The sequence below is a fragment of the Pteropus medius genome, unplaced genomic scaffold (assembly GCF_902729225.1).
Source record: "Pteropus medius unplaced genomic scaffold, Ma_sr-lr_union100, whole genome shotgun sequence".
Taxonomy (NCBI): domain Eukaryota; kingdom Metazoa; phylum Chordata; class Mammalia; order Chiroptera; family Pteropodidae; genus Pteropus; species Pteropus medius.
In genome coordinates this window covers 1-20,138 of record NW_024341464.1, presented here as the reverse complement: position 1 = coordinate 20,138, position 20,138 = coordinate 1, and the positions used below count along the sequence as shown (strand labels likewise).

Here is a 20,138-nt window from a genome sequence, read left to right as displayed (position 1 = left end):
TTTTTTTGCCTCCATTGACTTCACTTCTTCCATTGACAGAAAGGAGGTCTGTGCAGCCCCTCAGGGGGAGTCAAGTGAGTGGCATCAAGGTCAACCATTTTCCAGGTCAGGCCCTCAAACAAAATACATTGGTCTCCCAAGAGCTTCCTCCCCAAAAGCTCCATCCTCATGAAGGGTAATATGTTCCACTTGAGAAAGAGTTCTGTATGTCTGTGTACATTTTATTGCAAGATGAAAAAGTGGAAAAGAAATATGCTTTTAGTTGCCTATCTTATGGAATGATATATGGTTTAGTATTTGGTCCAATATAAGACGATCTACTATAATAGGGTCCTCTCAAGGAGTGTAAGCAAACTTTTGCTCAATTAGATTTCAATACAATTAGAAAATAGTAACTTTTATGAAAAAAAAAAATCTGGGTTAGAATTGAAGATAATCCTGTCACATTATTATGAAATATTATATATTTTATAATCACATTTGCTTTTGCAACTTTGAGACCTTACAACATCTACATCTATAACTAAAGCATATCTATGAGACCTATTTTGATGACTCCTTAATCATCTACATCTTAAATGGTTTGCCATCCAAGGATGACCTTGCTTTATATACAACATAATGTTCACAGTAGCAACTCTGAAGGCACGTGCCCCTCCAAAATAAAAGTTGGTGGAAGCTTAATCATAATTACCCAATTGAGAGACCATAAAATAACATACACTACATGAAAAACCAGTTATGTGAGGATAAGACGTAGAAAGTTGTATCATCATTACCTTTTTTCCTTTGCTATATATTCTTGGAGGATTAGGTAGAAATCCTTCCTGAATAAAAAGATCCAAGTATATGGTTAGCCTATATTGACGTTTTGTGAGATTGATATTTCTACCTCGCTCCCAAATATTTCTACTTTGATGTCTCGCAGTCAGCTCAAAGCCAAGGTGTCTAAACAACAAATCATCTCTCTCACCTGTACTTCTAGAATTCATTAATGGTACCTGGAAAATCAACTGAGAACCTTTTCCCTTGCTCCTGTGCTTTTTTCCTGTCTTAGGACGTTTTCCCTCACCATCTGACACTTCACACCTCCTTTCTATTCCCACCAGTGCCACTCAAGCATGCATCCTCACACCAGGGCTGTTTCATCAACACACACTAATCCCACACGTTCTGGGGATCAGACACTCTAGACAACCTCAGGCACACAAAGATGGACAAGCCCTGGAGGGGTCTGGAGGGAAAAGGAAAATGCACGGAAGGAGAATATAATACAGTGCGAGAAGGGCCTTAGCAGTGGGATCAGGGGGCCCAGGGAGAAAATGACCAGGGCAGGCCAGTTAGGGAATATTCAGAGAGGAGTGACAGCTGAGCTGAGCATTGCAGGTTGAGTATGGGTTTGTTGGGCTGAAAGAGACTGAAGTCATTTCAAGGCCCCGTGGCTGTCTGAGTACTGTTTTTAATACATCATTTCACAGCTCAGGAGACCTCATGGATTCTACATTGTCCAAGTTTTGAGTTCAAACTTCTTAGCCTGGCATGAAGTCCCTCCACAAACAACCCCAACGAATGGATTTTGCCGTATCACACACCAATCGTCTACCTCAACACTCGGAGCTACGTTCGTCGTGGTTCTGGTTTTCATGCCATTCTTTCTCTGGAGCATCTTCTTCCTACTTGCTTGACTCTAGACTTTCTCCTTTCAGTGTATAATGTTGTCTGCCAGCACTCAAGTCAGAATGAACTTTCCGTCTTCCAAGCTCCTGCATCTATCCTGATGGAGCCCTTTACCACACTGAGGTGCTGCCTTGTACTAAGATATGAGTGTGGGACACCTCTCCCCAGTGAGAGGATAAAGCCAGGGGTCCTCAGGGCTTTGGCTATAACTTAACAACTATTTGGTAAGCAAATAGTGATCTTATCTTAGAGTACAAGGAAAGTCGCATCTCCTGCCCTAGTCATTGGAATACCTTTATCAGCCATCGTAGGCGCCTCCCCCCACAGTGCACAGCATCCTTCCAGTAATTCCAGCCTGAACAGACTCCTTTGACTCCAAATTCCTGAGGGGTGAACCAGCTTCCATCTTCACCCTGTATACACTTCACCGTGGATCCTGTAAGAGAGGGATAAGTTGATCCTGAAGTCTCTGTCCTCACCAGATCTGGAGACACATAATTTGAGCTCAAGACACATAATTTGGGATCAGTAGTAGGAGAGTCTGACTTCCCCTTTCAGACTTCAGAATTTCCAAACTCAAACTGTAAGTCCCCTCAAAAGAGAGTTCTACTTTCTGTGCACATTTCTTTGACATATGTATAACAAAAAAGAAACAATTACCATAGAAATCAACCTTATAAAAGTATTTTTAAATAACTTTTAAAAGAAAAAGCAAGTGATTCTGATGGATGAAAAGATTTTAATTTGCTGGAGGTAGGGAACTGGTCAGGGTCTCCAAAACACCCTGGGACAATGTGGAGGCAGAACCGCACGCTGAACTGAGATCTCAGGTTGGCTCTCAGCAGCTCTGAATGGCACCGTAACAACATCTGTGCTTTTTATTGCAACAATTTTCATCCAGTTTAATGGCATAATTAAACATATATTTATCCATCCTTGAAATCAGAGATAGCAGATATTAAAAATAACTTTGAATGTTATCCAGGGGAAATTTAAGTTATGTATAAGAGAATCATATGTTAAACATTCACTAGTCATGGGGGGAAAAGCAAATCTAAACCACAATGAGATACCACTTCACACCCACTAGGATGTCTATAATAAAAGTCAGACAATAACAAAAGTTGGAAAGTATGTAGAGAAATTGAGGCCTTCATACATTGCTGGAGGTGATATAAAATAGTGCAGCCACTGTGGGAAGCATTTGCTGGTTCCCAATAAGTTAATCCAGAATCACCATATTAACCAGCAAGTTCACTCCTGGAAATATACACCCAAAAGAATGAAACATATGTTCACACAAATATTTAAAACAGCATTACTCATAACTCCAAGGAGTGAAAAAAAAAAACACCCAATCTGGTGAAGGATAAACAAAATATGGTATATCCACTTCATGGAATATTATATCTATTGGCAATAAAAAAAGGATGAACAACTAATACATACTACTGCATGAGTGAACTTTGAAAATATCATGCTAAGTGAAAGAGCCAATCACAAAAGTGCACATATTGAATGGTTTAACTTTGAACTACCTAGGATTCACCAATTCATTGAGCAAAAAATAGATTAGTATTTACTTGAGGCTGGGTGGTGGGGTGAGATAGGAATTGGCCTTGACTGCTAATAGACCCGGTGTTTCCTTCAGTGGGGGACAGAGATGTTCATAAATTACATTGTGCTGAAGACTGTACAGTCCTGTGCATGTACAGCAAAATTCAGTGTAGAATTGGACACTCTAAGTGATAATTATATCTCAGTATAGTGATTTAAGTATTTTAAATTAATTATGTAAGTTAATTCTTACAGTTACTCCATGAGGCAGCTTTTTTATTATCCCTTTTTAAGAAGAGAATTTCAGGCTCAGAATGGTCCCCTTTTCCGTGCAGATGAATCAGTCCCTTTTGGCATAGCTGAAGCTGGGACTCATTCTGTGATCTCACTACATCAAGAACCCTGTCCTAGTAATGGTGATCGAAAAAGAATGTAGGATGTGAAGGCTGAGAGCCCTTCTCTTTTCTTTCTAATTCAAAGTAAAATGAGCAGGATTTTACACCCACAGAATGAAGTTCCTGCACTCCTCTGGTTCTCTGGGCATCCTCACCGACACTTCCCTGTGGGGGTGAGCGCTCAATATGTACCGTTCCTTAAAGTGTGAAAATGTCATCTTAGGGTTCCTTCTTCCTTTTCTCGTGCCAAACTAGGGCCGTAATTTCTTGGACAATATATAATTCACATGGGTAATTATATCATTTCTTGTGATTCCTTTACATATGAGTTGCAAATTAAACTAGACAATAAAACTCACCTTGTTCCAATTTGTTTTGATATAACATCCCCTTTATTGCACCACAGGTCACAGGAAGTATTTGAGAGCAAAAATCCACACTTTCATCTGTGAGCTTTCTTGACTCTGAAAGAGAAGATTTCTTCATTTTGTCTCATTTCGCAATTGTATGCGTACCCTCCACCCATGTTGAGGTCACTCCTATAAAGATTTAGGGGTACTTATGAAACTTTATTAAACAAATCTCTAGTTACTAAGTCTGTCTTTCAAGTGCTATTTTGATATAAAACTGTAGACTTCCCACCTCAAATCCCAGCCAGCCAGAATGCCTTCACACAGACTGCCTTAATTCCCAATGTCATCAGCTCCACCGATTCTTAGATGACAATGAAACAAAGAGCTGCTGTCACATTGAGCAGGGAGCTTTCTAGCTATACTATTTTGCTGCAGTTAGGTAGCTGGAGAAAAGGCGAGAGACTATATCGCTCCCTCCTAAGACTGTGGGTTTCTGAGAGATAGGAACAGTTTCTGAACATCGTTGCCCTCGGCTTGGCACGACCTGTATGCTGCATCACTCCTACATGGGTTTCAGGGACAAAGGGACTGATGCATTTATCATTTCTAGGAATTTATACAAGACATATGAAGGCATGGAGCCACAGAAAGCCTTGCACAAGAAAGTTCATTGCAGCTTTCTTATACTGGTGAAAAATTGTAAATATTCTTTGTGTCTATCAATAGGAGAATATATACACAAATTTGTCATGTTCATACAATGTGCACTAACAAATAAATAGGAACCAACTACTGATACATTCAACAACGTGAATAAAACTCAAAATATGATGCTCAGGGAAAGAAATCTTATGCTAAAAGAGAATACGCTCTTTAAAGCAAGCTAAATTAAGTTTTCATGAAAAATAAGAATAGTGATTGCCTTTGATGAATGAGGGATAAGGCTAACACCAGAAAAAAGGTCTTCCCAGAATGATGGTCATGTTCTGCATCTTGATAGGATTTGGACTATACAGGACAATGCATTTCTCAGAAGTCATGAAATGATACCCTTAATTTTATTACATTTCATTGTAAATTTTATCTTCAAAGAAAAGTTTTTAAAGTTAAGTTGGCAATATGTTAAAATTTAACCATGTCTTGTGCATATGTTTATTTAAAGTAAGGGAACTGTAATAGTATGAATAGACTTATTTAGATTTATGATAGAATACTAAATGTGTTTATATATGCATAGAAATAATTTGGAAAGATACATATCAAATTTACAAAGTTCAGATATTATAAGATATAATAAATAACATAAAGATGTGAACATTTTCAAAAAATATAAATTGCTATTTTTAAAGATGTAATCTAACCATATAAAAGTGAAATTGTCTTTTCATTTTGTTTTGAGAAAAGTATTAGTTCTGCATTTCCACTGTAATAAATTATCATAAACATCACGGCTTAAAACAATGCAAATTTATTATCTTACAGTTATGCAGGCCAGAAATATGACACAAATCTCACTGAGTTAAACTCAAGGTGTCAACAGAACTTTGTTCCTTTCTTGAATTGTAGAAGATAATTGGTTTAAAATCTTTTCTAGCTCTCTCTTAAGGCTGCCCACATTTCTTGGATCATTGTCCCCTGTCTTCATCTTCCAAGCCAGCATCACTGCGTCTCTCTGATCATTATTCCAGGAGTACATACCCCTTACAGAAAATGTTTTCAGATGTTAAGGACTCATGTGATTTGGTTGGTGCCACTCGGATAATCCAGGATAATCTCCCCATCTCAAGATTCATAACTTAATCACATCCTCAAAGTCTCTCTTTTGTAATTATATGAAACTTATTGAGGTGATGTTGGTTAATAAAACTATATAAAATTCAAGTGTAAAATTCTCCATGTAAAGTAACAGATTACAGGTTCTAAGAATGGGACATGGATGACTTGGTTTCAGCTGGTATAAAATTCTAAAGAACCTTATAGATCTTCTACGTATGTTGTGGAGAATCACTCCATTAAAAAGAGGTTCCTCCATAGAGCTTTCCTATTATAATTACTGACTTTTCAGAACTGTAAGATAAAATCTATTTGGGGCTTCTAATGAGGTGGCTGAGGTCTAGGAGCTACATAAGTAAACTATTCAAAGAAACTTTTCTGTAACTAGATACTATGAATTTTCACTAGTTCTGAAGCAATAGTAAAAAGTTGTACAACCACACTCCTGCTCATTCTACAGAGCACACTTTGCTGACAGTGAGTCTCATAATTTAAGCATCTCTTGCAACCTGGCTAGGCTGAGAATTTTCCAGATTATCAAATCCCAATTCTTTTGGTTTAGCAATTCTTCCCTCAATTTATCTCTTTCCTCTCACATTTTATTATAGTCAACAAAACAGAACTAGCTGCACCTTTATCATTTGGCTTATTAATCTCCTTATTATATATCCAGAAAGTTCTGCTTTCCACCTATTGAAAGGACAGAATTCCACTAAGCTTTCTGCCACTATGAAATAGGGATCTCCTTTCTTCCAGTTTCCAACTACATGTTCCTTATTTACTTCTCAATTCTCATCAGCCTCACCTTCAACCTACACATGTCTACTGACATCTGTTCAGCATGAAGTATGAAGTCTCTAAGACAACACAGTTTTTGTCCCCCGCTAGTTTTTACCTCCCCCTGAGCCCTCACTAGCAGTCTTTGCACCACGTCTCTAACTAACTGCTCAAGGCCATGTAACATTTCCTATCGTTCTACTTAAAATTCTTTCCCTTGCCCAATTTCCCTCAGCCCATATCCAATGCCAAAGCCACTTCCACATTTATAGGAGTGTGTCACAGTTGACCTTTACTTTTAATAACCAAAATCTGCGTTACTCTTCTGTAATAACTTATTGCTGCCATAAAAATTAACCACAAATTTAGTGGCTTAAAACAATGTAAACTTATTATCTTACAGTTAATGTTGGTTACAAGCCTGAAAAGGGTCTCTCTGGGATAAGGTGAAGGTCTCAGTTGGCCTTCATTCCCTTCTGGAGGCTGTGGAGGAGAATCTAGTTCTTTGACTTTCTAGCTTCTAGAGGTCATGATATTCTTTGCTTCTTTCTTCTATCTTCAAAGACAAAATATTGTATCTCTCAGTGAGTATCGTCCATTTCACTTCTTGCTCAGAAACAGCTGTCCAGTTTTTAAGGTCTGTTCATACATTGGTTGCACACAGCTATCCAAAATAATCTCCCCTTTCAAGGTACCTACCTGAATTGTATCTGTAAAATCCCTTTGCCATGGAAGATAACACCTTACAGGTTCCAGAGATTAGGATGCAGACATCTTTCATATTATTGAAAAGATGCATTAAAATAACTACTTTAACATCAAAAGCAAGTAAAATCTTATGCACCTTACCTCTTTTCCTCTTGGGTTTTCCCAAAGTAGAGTTGTTTCCAAGGTCCACAGTTTCTAGAAAATAATAGGAGATGGTGAAAAAAACTAAAAGAAATTAATAAAAATTTCAAATCCTGGGATGATTCATGCTACAGAGGCTTGAGTTTATAAAGATGTTTAGATTATTGTTTCTCACTTTTTTCTAAAGGAGCTAAAAACTTACTGAACTGAGAAGTAGGGATCCAGAATGGGTCCTAGGACTTTGATATTTCTCAATGGGACTTCGAAAAACACTCTCAAACACCTACATTTTCAATTGAGTCATGGATAAGAATAGGTATCCTGTCATGGTCATGGTTAGGATTTTTTGTGAAAAAATTAAATAAGATCTTATGTGCAAAAGTTTGTAGGAAAACATGGGGGAATTAATGACAGGCTGCAGGACATCTATCAGAAACATCTACTGTGTTAAGAGTAGTTGATCTGAAATTTTCCCTCTAACAATTAAGTGGGAGGATCACTTGTCTTTTGAGGCCTTTCTAAGGTTTTGACAAAATGACACTGTGATCTACTAGCAGAAGTGCACTCTGCTTCTTTCAGATTCCAAGAATTATTGGATATCACAGGGAAAGAAATCACGGTACAAATACAAACGTTATTACTAATATACTGATGTAGTAAACAAGACACTGCCAATGTAAGAGTGTACTTCTACTACATCGTTCATGTATAATCAAGAGGGTCGATCCTTTAAATACGATGTTTTAATAATATCTTGACTCCATGCTATTCCCAAAATGGTCAGATGGAATACATGCAGAGAACAGGGTAATAAGATGGACTGGACCACATGCCACAACTCTACCCAGAGTCTGTGGTACCAGTGAATCCATGCTTATCCCCTGACCCTCACACAGCCTTAGCTGTTGTGTCACATGCTCGACTACTTTCAGTCCTTGCTTCAGTATATTCTGGAATATCTTTAGAGAAGCTCATAACATTGGAATACTTCTCATTCCCACCTACTGGTCGCTCTGTGCCTGAAACAAAATTGTGGTTTATGAAAACATTTCATTAGTCCCTATGATCCTCTTTTCTATAATTTTGCACATCCCCATTTTCACTTCTTCCTCTAAAATCTTTTATTGATCCTCCCTATATCTCTCCCTTCAAGTCTCTCTTTTTTCTTCTCTTGTCTTTTTCTCTTTATGATAACTCGGTTCAACTTTTTATAAATTTTTGGTCATAATTACCTTGTCCATCACAGGGTAGTAGGCTAGAGGGAAGCTCTTCTGATTCTTCTTCTATATCCATTTGGACAGCATCTACTCCACCAGACACTGAAGAAAAACAAGAAAATTACTGTCCGTGGATCCTGAGACAGTGAAGGGGAAGAGTTCTTGGGGCTCTAATGCTACACATCTATCCTTTGAGCTAAGATGAATGGCTTCCTCGGAAAAATATACCTGCTCCAATAATCAACCCAAGGTCCTACAGAGCCAAGCTTTACCCATCTTTTACGCCTCATTCTGCTTCCTCTACTTTTACTTTTCTACTTGCAGCCCTAAGAATAAAATGAAAAGATCTTACTCTTCTAGGATCAAACTACTCGTTCTTTGAAAATTATAACAACTACCGGGATCACTTTTAAACTTCTCTTAGTTGGCCAATGAATACTTACATCATTAACCATATTTAAACAAGTCAATCAATGGTAGCCTTACACTTCTGAAAATCAGACAATCAGCAAAAGCCACTCTCCAATAAGCCTGTTTCCTGGTTAAATGCTAACCTACTCATAATAACATCTGTTTCTGAAAGTTACAGTGACTGAACCGCATGCTTCCCAAAACTCTATGTAAATTAGTAGTTTTTATTTTTAAAGAAATTAGGTCCAATAAGTATAGTGCCTCCTCCCACCATGTGCCTTGCTAAGCAAGCAATAAAAATTTCTTTTAGCTTCAGCTATTGTGTGATGAGCTATCCCTTGAAAATAGAGTGCCCACCAAGATAATCACAAAGAATCTTGCATAGAGGTGTCCTGTGAGATCCTTAGACCAACAGGTATAAATCCCCAGCTTCTTCTGCCCAACTCAGATTGTCTTCCTGATCCACTGCCAACTGAATCTGTCTCAACAACAACTTGAGCTCTGATGTATTTCATGAACTTTTATATCTGAATTTATCTGATTATTTAAAGATGTGTATGCAGTTAGATACAAAGTAGTTAGACACTTAGTTTGGAGGTACAGCATTTAGCAAATATTCTGTTAATGTGCTTATTCTTTTACTACTTCATTTACTCTCATTCTCTTTTGTCTGTTTTTTAAAAGTCTTGTCTCATGTTTATTTGTTTGTTCTTGATTTTCCTGTGCTTCTTGAATGTTAGAAGAAAACAATCCAAAGAAAACAGATTCAGGCATAGACCTCATAAGTCCCCTGTCCAAGTCAGCTCCAAAGACTAATTAATGGGTGTGAGTCCATTAGATAGTAGCACATTGTGCAAAGGCATTCGGTCACACTTTGTGGTGAGTCCCTCACCAAAACTTTCATAAAGAAACCTGACATCGTGTCAACTTGTGAAAGAAAATCACGTTGTTAGGTACATCATCCGATGTCAACTATTACTATGGAATTGATCATATGTCCACATTTTAGTCTCTGCTGCGTGGATGAAACCCAGTACTCCGTTCACACCCAGGACACTATCACACTTACGACTGAATGTTCTGTCCTCTTTACTGTTTGTCACGGACTTATTTGGAACAAAGGTACAGTCTACCCGGGCAGAATTCTACTTCCTCTTTGTACTCTCAGTATGATTCTACCTTTTGCACTTCTCTTAATAAGTGGCCAAATTTCGCAAAAGATGACTTTAGGTTTCAATGGGGAACTTTTCACACATCAAAAGGGAAGAATATGTTTCATAGAATTTTTATTAAAAGAGAGAGAAAAATATCTAAACATTACCATTTCTCAACCAGTAACTTACTTTTAGACCATTATTTAACACTTTCTTTCTTAAAAAATCAAACAAACAAAAAAAAACCCTACCTATTTAACAGGTAGGGATGTATTCTTCAAGTGAAACTAGCAGATTAAATGTGCCACAGAACTAATTTCAGAATTTCTGAAAAAAGTTTTTACACATGATCAATTTATAGTTGATCTGTACATAAGTATACCTACACTATGCATGATTCAAGATCTGCAGGCAATAAATAAAATAGGCATACTTCTTTTTCTTGTAGTGCCTAACCTAATTACTACATTTGCTCTAAAAATAAATCTTTTCTTCAATGCATTTATGCTCAGCTTTGTTTGATGCTCCAGTTGATCAGGATAGTCTATATTATTTGCTAGGAAAAATCAATGGCTCATCTGAACAGTTATATCCTAGAGATTTACTTAAACCTCTTTGTGGTAGGCAAAATTCTAAGATTATCCTCTAAGATTTCCTTTCTTAACCTCAGGGAACATGAATATCATGATATTACCCCCATTTTTACGTTATGTTGTAATACAGAAGTGAGGTTAAGCAAAATAGATTATCAAGAAAAGAGATAACCAATATTGGTAAGGATGTGGAGAAAAGGGAACTCTTGAGACCTCTATGTGGGGCTGTAAATTGGTAGAGTCATGTAGGAAAGAGTAAGGAGCTTTCTCAAAAAATTAAAAATAGAACTACCATATGATGTAGCAATTCTACTTCTGGATATATATCCAAAGAAAACAACATAACTCTGACAAGGAGATATTAACACCCCCATTTTTATTGCAGCATTGTTTACAATAGCCAAGACACAGAAGCAACCTAAATGCCCATCAACAGATGAATGAATAAAAAAATTGTATATGCAATGGAATGCTATTTGTTCATGAGAAAGAAGGAAATCCTGCCATTAATGAAAATGAGGGCATTATAAGTGAAATAAATCACATAGAGACAAATACTGCATGATCTCATTCTAATGTGGAATATTAAATCAATCAATCAAACAAACAAACAAACAAAAACCAAACTCATTAAAAAGAAAAATCAGATGTGTGGTTACCAGAAGTGGGGAATGGGGGTGGTGGTGTGGGAATTGGATGAAGGTTGTCAAAACGTACATACTTTCAGTTATAAGATAAATGAGTACTAAAAATGTAATGTACAATGTGATAACTATAGTTCATACTGCTATATAGAATATTTCAAAGTTGCTAAGAGAGCATATTGTAAAAGCTCTCATGACAGAAATAAAACTTGTGTGTTCATGTGTGTGTGTGTGTGCATGTGTGTCTGCGTGTGTGCATGTGTGTTTGTGGCTATATGAGATGATGGATGTTAACTCAGCTTTTTGTGGTAATTTCACAATAATATAAATTGAGTCATTATGCTGTACACCTCAGTCTTATATAGTACATTGTTTCAATTGTATCTAATAAAACTGAGAGGGAAAAATAACTTTTTGAGCATCAACAAATAAAGTAAAGAAGATTGTCATGGTTGGCTTATTTTAATTACATGAACCTTTAAATGCAGAGTGTTTTTTTTCTCCACATGGAATCAAAAGAAGATGCCAGATTCAAAGAAGATTGAGAAGGATTGAGAAAAATTCTACAAGCTATTGCTGGATTGAAGATGTGGGGTCATATACCAAGGAAAGTGAGTGGCCCGTAGGAGCTAAGAATAATCCCTATTCAGCCATTCGCAATAAAAATGGGACCTCAGTCCTACAACCACAAGGAACTGGATTCTGGCAACAACTTGGATAAATCTCCCCCAGAGTCTTCAATAAGAATGCAGGCTGGCTTACATCTTGATTTCCTCCATGTGAGACCCTAATTGGAGAACTGTGTTGAAATCATCAATACATGCAACCCACAGAACTGTGACATCATATATTAGTCTTCTGTTAATTTACTAAGTTTTTAGTGATTTGTTATACAGCAATAAAAAACTAAAACATTCATTTTCCAAGTCTTAAAAAAGACCTAGGTGATAAAGAGTTCATTTGTACATTCTCTCTAATCCAATACAAAGGTCACATCCTCTTATAGGTCTAGACAATTCTTGATATCTGTCTCTTCCTTTAAGTCTCTCTTTTTTCTTCTCTTGCTTTTTCTCTTTATGAGAACTTGGTTTCTGTTTTTATAATTTTTCAGTCATAATTACCTTGTCCATCACAGGGTAGTAGGCTAGAGGGAAGTTCTTCTGATTCTCCTTCTCTATCCCTTTGGAGAGCTTCTATTCCAACAGACACTAAAGAGAAACAAGAAAATTACTGTCCATGGATCCTGAGACAGTGAAGGGGAAGAGTTCCTGGGGCTCTCATGCTACATTATACTTTAAGCTAAGATGAACTGCTTCCTCGGAAAAATATACCTGCTCCAATAATCAACCCGTGGTGCCGTAGAGCCATGCTTTTCCCATCTTTGGCACCTCACTCAGCTTCCTCTACTTTTATTTTACTATATGTAGCCCTAAGAATAAAATTAAAACATTGTAGTCTTCTAGATTCAAGCTATTTATTCTTTGAAAATTGCAACAACTACCAGGATCATTTTTAAACTCAACCCAATTGGCCAATGATTACTTACATCATTAACCACATTTAAACAGACCAATCAATGGCAGCCTTACACTTCTCAAAATAGGCCAATTGGCAACAGCCACACTCCAGAAACCCTGTGTCTATGACTAAAAGCTAACATTCATAATCTCTTCTGCATCTGAAAGTCTGCTATTCCTAAACCACATGCTTCCCAAAAAGAAAAGAATACATTTGATAGTATTTCTATGAAAGAAGAGAAAAATGCCAAAATTTGCCAGTTCCCAACCATTATCTAACACTTTCTTTCTTAAACAAACAAACAAACAACACAAAACCTTCTTTATATTTAATGAATTGGGATCTATTCTGCAAATGAAACTGTAAGATTAAATGTCCTAAATAAGAACTAACTTTAGAAATCCTGGAAAATTCTTTTTCACATGATCAATTTATAAGTAGTGTGAACAGTAGAACATCTAGACTATTCATGATTCAAGATCTATAGGCAATAAACAAGACACACAGGAAGCTCACCCTGAGATAACCAGGAAGACCAAGGAGGCTCAAGTATCTCCTACTGGGATGTCCCTGCCCCTAGACCTTTTTCGTTTTGGTTCACCTGATCTGGAGGACAACATGGTTGCTGTCACTATCATCACATCCTTTCCACTTGATCTACACATTTCTTCTGTAGGGGTATATGAAGGAAATCAGGATAGGAGAAGAGAAGAAAAGAGGTGAAAAACATAAAAATAAAGATTCCATTCATGAAGTGGGAATTGAAATCACAATTACCTTCTCTGTCGCATAGTGCTGGGCTGGCCACCTCGTCTCGTTCTTTTTTGGTGATCATTTGGGGAGTTTCAGGATCACACAACACTGAAGAGAAACAAGGGAATGAGCTGAGCCAGGCTGTCCAAAGCACAGGTGAGCTGCCCTTTGGGAAATGGACATCTGCTCCAAGGACGTCACCTCATATCTGACCAGGAGCTGGTCTGCCTCTGACTCCACCTCACGACCTCATGCTTCTGCTCTCTGCTCTTCAGTTACCTAGAGACCGACCTCCAAACATTTCTGCTTCTGCACTAGGAGAGTCTTTGTGGTTCCTAGATTTTGTGAGCTCTGCTTCCCCTGACTTCTCCTATCTTTTTACTTTTCTATCATTCATTTCTCGTTGGTGATCTGGATCTCTTTTTTCTGCATATTCTCTCTAGCTCGCTTCTCCCAGGCCTCTCCAGTCCCTACACCAAAATCCAGTCCTTCGCTCACTGTCTCCCTAGATTCCTCTCCCTCCCTCCTGAATTCTCTGTTTGAGAAGTGGCAGTGTCTGTGTATCAGGTGCTGTTCTCATCACCCTGGGAGCCAGTAGGTCTCCCTTTGACACTGACCATGTCACCATGTTCACCCCTACTAGCCTCACACAGCCATCACCTGCAGTGAGATACTCGGGACACAGGTATCTGCGTTTCCTCCTACATTGATCTGAGGGGAAAATGAGTGTCCTTTGTTCATGCTTCCATTTCCTTATTTCCAACAACAATTTCCCTGACTAAGACCTATTGCTCTATGAGGCAGTACTTTGAAGGAAAAAAGTCCTACGCAATCCCGTAACCTATGAGAAATATGTGGCATGCTGTAATTTGGGCTTGAGAGTCATTGACCCTTCTTCTGACAAGTAGACCTCAGAACCATGTTACTTTTGAAGCCTAACCAAGGTTATGATAACATGATAATATAATTATTAAGCACTTATTAATTACTCAGCTTTCATTTCATATATAGAAATAAAGGTGAACAGGAATTAAAATCACAATATTGCATCTTTAGTATACACAAGTATAAAGAATGGAAATGGAAAAAGACAAGGTGGTTCTCTTGTAATTAAGACTACAGGATGAAGAGGGAAACCACCAGTCCTCACACTAAGGGCCCTGCTATTCAGCTCTGGATTCAGCCTCCTGACACCCTGTACCTCGAGGCTGGCAACCCGCTCCTTCCTCACCTGGTTCCAATCTTGGTGAGGAATACAAGGCTTCTTGGGTCTCTTCTCCATCACAGGGCTCCCAAAAGGCATTCCTGTCCTCTGAAGAACAAAATGAAGTCCCTCAGGCTCTCACTATAGAACCAGGGGGAAATGATGGCAAGAAAACGCATAGTGAAGACTTGGGAAGCAAAGATACTTCCTAGGTGAGACTGCCCTGTTCCAGACCACCCTGGTCTGCCCTTTGCATCCACCTGGCCTGCCGGTGGACTCACTCTTATCGCTGTCATCAGAGGCTGGGAACAATCCACCTTCTTCCTCCCCACACATACACCTGATCCTCTCTCTACTTCTTTCCTGTCCCCATTGCCTCTGCACATGATTTCTGTCTCTGTTCCTTGCTTCCTATGGCATTGTCTCCAGATGCTTCTCTTTGTTTTGATGTGTATCTGTCTCCTCTGCTCCTGCCTCTTTTTCTCTTGAGTCCCTCATGCTGCTCCTTTTTACCTTTTCACATCTCACTTGTGGCCTTCACGCCGCCTTTCTCATACTAGGTGTTAGTATAGGCATCCTTGAAACAGTACAAAAAGCCTCATCAGGGCATGGAATAAGGAGCAGAGTGAGCTAAGGAAACACCAATAAACACAGGGAAAAGATGTTCAAAGGCCCATACATAAAAGAAAGAATAGAACATTGCAATCACTGAAAATAGATATGCTCTCATTAAACATGAGACGCACAAAATAGACACACAAAATAGGCACCTCAGCCTATTTTGTGAATGGAAGGCAAAGAACATCGCAGGAAGGATTACTGATGCAATCCAAGGGCAACAAAGCTCACCAGGTTTATATGAAGAAGTAATAAGATCTGATTTATATCTGCAAATACCAATCGTGCTAACATGGGGAAAATGGGTAAGATAGAAGCAAGAGAGAACACAACATCGATCTTCTGTTTACTGAGGGGCCAACTCTGGTAAGGAAGAGTTCCAAGTTACATAAAAGAAAATATTGCTTTCAATTCTGGAAGTGGCAGTTCCTCAAAGATATCCTAATGGGGAAGATCCTGCAATAAATGCCATCAGGTCATAGATGATGACCTCGGGGGACAGGTATTCCTAGCAGGCAAGCCCTTGAGACTCATTCTGCTAACAGAGAAGCTGAGGCTGCCAAGGACAGGAGTATTACTCTCTGTATGTTCTGAGCACCACTCTCTACCTGCGGAGACCTTATCATGGAAACTCACTACTGAGGTGCAGCCCTTTTGGTGGCAGAAGCTCCTGTCCGGGGACGGGTACGTCTCCATCACAAGATCCCAACTTCTCTTTTCCTTATACAACAGCTTTCACTCTTTGTTGACTTTAAATTATTCTGATACAACTTTTTCTCTGCATATTTTCCTTTGTGCATCCTTTGGTATTTGTTTGCCTCTCTATATATAACTTCTCTAATTTTTATCTCTGTATCTCATTTCTTACTGAGGCTATAACCTTTCTACATTGTCTCTCTCTCTGTCTCTATTTCTCTGACCATTAACCTTCTGGATGCCTGTGAAAATTCCATTATTTCACGTATTTTCCTCATTCTCACATTTTCCTCATTCTCACAGATGTCTTCTCTCAAATTGACAAAAATTCTTTCATTTCATATTGTACACAGTGCCAGAGAGCCTTTGCTAATCAACTCTATCCTAACAGTCTCCCACAGCACCTTTCTAAATTACAAGGATAGTCATCATCCACAAAACTTCTTTCCATTTCCTGGTGTTTCCAGAAGCAGGATGGAAAAGTTCTCCTTTCCTTATTTGCCATAACCTACTAATATCTGTATTTCAGCACACATTTAGGAAAATCACCCAGGCACATTGCTGCCCCCTTCTACCTGTAGCATATTCTGTCTCCTCTATTCTTCATGCAAGAATTCCCTCACCTCCCAGGAGCTCAGCTCACCTGTATCTTTTGTCTCTCTGGCAGTTGAGGGAAAACAAAGCAATTTCATCTCTATGTATGTGAAGATGAGGAAGTGTATGGTAGGTTGAGAGAAAAGAGAGATCTTTTTCCATGATGACTAGAAAACAAACATTTTTTGAGGTAGTTGGGAATTTAAATCATAATTACCTTCTCCCTCAGATGCTGTTAGGCTAATTGCCTTCTTTAATACTCCTTCATTATTTATTTGTAGAGCTTCAGAATCATAGGTCACTGCAGAGAATGAAGAAAATTATGGACCATGGACAATGATAAGAAAGAGACTTCAGTATGTTCATGCCAGCCATGATGGGAAAGTGATATGTCTGTCCCAGTACAATCTGGAGTGCAAATGGATGAAAATGAATGGAAGGGTGAATGGACACGGGTGGGTGGATGGATAGATGGACAGATGGGTGAGTGGGTGGGTGGATGGATAGATGAATGGACAGACGAATTGACAGATGAAAAGAATGATGGATAAATGGATGGATGGATGGATAAATGGACAGACGAACAGTCGAGCGGTTAAATGGATGTATGTATGGATGGATGTGTTGATGAATAGATTTATTGATTAATAAATGGACGGATGAATGGACGAATAGACAAATAAATGAGTGGTTTCATGCGTGGGTGGATAGGTGGGTGGATGGATGGATGGATGGATGGACACATGGATGGATGGGTGTATCGATTCATGAGTGGATGAGGGAATAGGAAAGAAGATGAAAGAATAGGTGGACTTCTATGTTGATAGAAAAGTAAAGATTAATTAGGTCATAGGTCATTTAAATCATCATTACTTTCTCCATCATAAGGTAGTAATGTTGGCATTTCTTCTGATGTTCCTCCTTCATCCCGTTCTAGATCTACAAGTTCACAGGACACTGAAGAGAGAAAAAGAATATTGACAGACAATGAGAGTGACCTGGATCTACCTGGAGGGGGGTCATGTCCACAGCGCATCAGAGCTCTACTTCTCAGAACTGCTTCTTCGGAATAAAAGCATTTTTGCACCAAAAAAGCTTTGCTCTGCACCACGGAGCACTCTTAGACCCTTTCATCTTTCTTCTCCTCTCTCCTTCCCCCTTTACTTCTGCTAACCCTGATTCTACACATTGCTGACTCTGTACCCTAAAGCTATTCATGCATCTCTTTGACTACGTTTTTCTGTTCCTGACCACTACCATCTCTGCATTTCTGTTTTTTCTTCCCTGGTGTTGTTCTTTACCTCTTGACTCCATTACCTCCCTTTTTATTCATTGAACTCACCTTCTCTTTGTCTTTCCTATACCTAGTATTTCATTCTTCCCATGCAAACCAGGGGAGTAAGATTAAAATTATCTTTCTCTTCTCAAACCCCAAGCTGGTAGTGTTTAGATTCCATATACATTTAGATAAAATGAAGCCCACTTAGGCAACTCCATTTGGTGCCCCAACCTACAATTTTATTTTTTTCTGTCCTTAAATTCTACATCAGGGGACTGTCCACTAAGGCACTTAGCCCTCCTTTCCCCCTTGCCTTTCACATACGTGGGGAAGAGAGGCAGAGAATGATGAATATTTGTATTGAAAAAGAGAAAGGGACGTGTCTCTTTTCCACAGCCAGACAAATAGATTTAATGGGCTGATTAGTCATTTAAGCCACAACAACCATCCCCATCATCCGCCAGCAGGTCAGGGAGATCTTCACAATTGCCTCCATTGGTCCTGTGGAGTTTCTTGCTTACAGAGAAACATGAAAACAACCAACCAAATGTGGTGACCACAAAACAGACCTTTGTGAGATCATGCTGATTTCTGGTGTTCAGCACTCAGGTGAGCTTCCTTGAAAAAAGGTTCAGTGCTCCAAGGACCTCACCTAAGATCTCACACACCCTTGCTCTTCCTCTATTCCTTCGCATTTCCACTCAGACTCATTCACCTCCTTTCTCCTGCACATTTTTCTGTCACCACACACTGTTGCTTCTATGCCATGAAGGATCGATTGGTCATCTCCTTGAGGCCCTGACTTCCTTCTTGGTCTTTTACTTCATTGCCTTTCACTACTCTTTATCACTTTTCCTACTCGTGGCTCTGTTTGTCTTTCTAGCTCAGTCCTGATCACTTGCATCACATATGGCAAGTCCCAGACCCACCATTTCTCTGCTCTACCCTGCTCTTGCCATCAAAATATGTTCGTCGGATGACAGTCTCCTATCACAGAGCCCTGATCCACACCCCAGGGCATCTACATACTTTCTTGGGTCTCCTGCGATCCAGGTGATCCTGGCTGCCCTGAACCCCCGTAAGTCCCACATGGTCATTGCCACAGTGAGTCCATCCACTTGCTTGAACAATTTCAACTGGTAAAAGACTCATATACACTTCAGATAAAAATACATCTTGTTTGCCAAAATTCGTTGAAAAATTATGTGACATAATACAAAATATTTGACAAAAATTATCATTTAGATTTGAGAGCAGTGGACGGGAAGGACTGTGTTTCTTTTGAGGGTTTTCCAAAGTTAGGCACAAAATAATTCATTACGAAGGGAATAATCATTAGTTTTTATTCTCTAGAGGAGATAAAGGGAGTGTAGGTATACATTCCAAGTCTTTATTATTAATAGGTGTGAAAGACAAGCCGTGTCTTAGGCATATTTGTATTAGAATATGCACTTAGAAACATTTATGTGACTCATGGGATTCCAGATACACTAAATGTTTGACTGTGGAGAATGTTCAGAGTTTAACACATCGGGATACACCAGTTCTGAATTCAGCCACCTGACACCTCGTAGTCCAGGACTGACAATCCCTCTTCCTTACCTGCCCCAGACCCCAATGAGGAGCTCGAGACTTCCTGAGGCTCTTCTCCATCACCAGGTTCACAACAGGCTTTGCTGTCCTCTTCAGAAAGGAATGAAATCTCATGAGCATCTCAATTAGTGACCAAAAAGAAATCACCCCAAGAAAATCATCAGACAACCAGGAGAGCCTGAGAAACTGGAATGGCCCACTCTGCAAAACAATCTGACTGAAGTTAGCTTTGCTTCAGTGGCTTTCACTGGAGACTGAGAACGATTCTCCCATCAGGGGAGATTTGGCTTTTCCTACACCTCGTTCTCTGTCCAAATCCTCTCCCTTCATTCAATTCTGTAGGTCGTTATCGATCTCTGCCTCTGTGACTCTCTGCTGATGTTTCTTGGATCCTCTCTTTCTCCTGGTGAGTTTCTCTTTTCTTCTCTGTTCCTACAATGTTTTCTCTTGCTTCCTATGATACTGCTCTTTCTTTCCTATCCT

The 20,138-nt window shown here is 39.0% G+C and overlaps 1 protein-coding gene across 1 annotated transcript; it reads right to left on the bottom strand.

The window, feature by feature from the left end:
- Window positions 1-779: 779 nt before the first annotated feature.
- LOC120592954 (nuclear body protein SP140-like) lies at window positions 780-19,634 on the bottom strand (the record flags this gene model as incomplete). Its single annotated transcript, XM_039850708.1, has 10 exons — window positions 17,657-19,634; window positions 17,001-17,084; window positions 14,903-14,983; window positions 13,696-13,779; window positions 12,522-12,608; window positions 8,614-8,700; window positions 7,382-7,435; window positions 3,989-4,093; window positions 1,971-2,113; window positions 780-827 (listed from the first exon to the last, which is right to left on the bottom strand). Coding segments are annotated over exons 1-10 (936 nt in total), but the record flags the coding sequence as incomplete, so codon positions are not given.
- Between the last annotated feature and the right edge of the window lie 504 nt (window positions 19,635-20,138).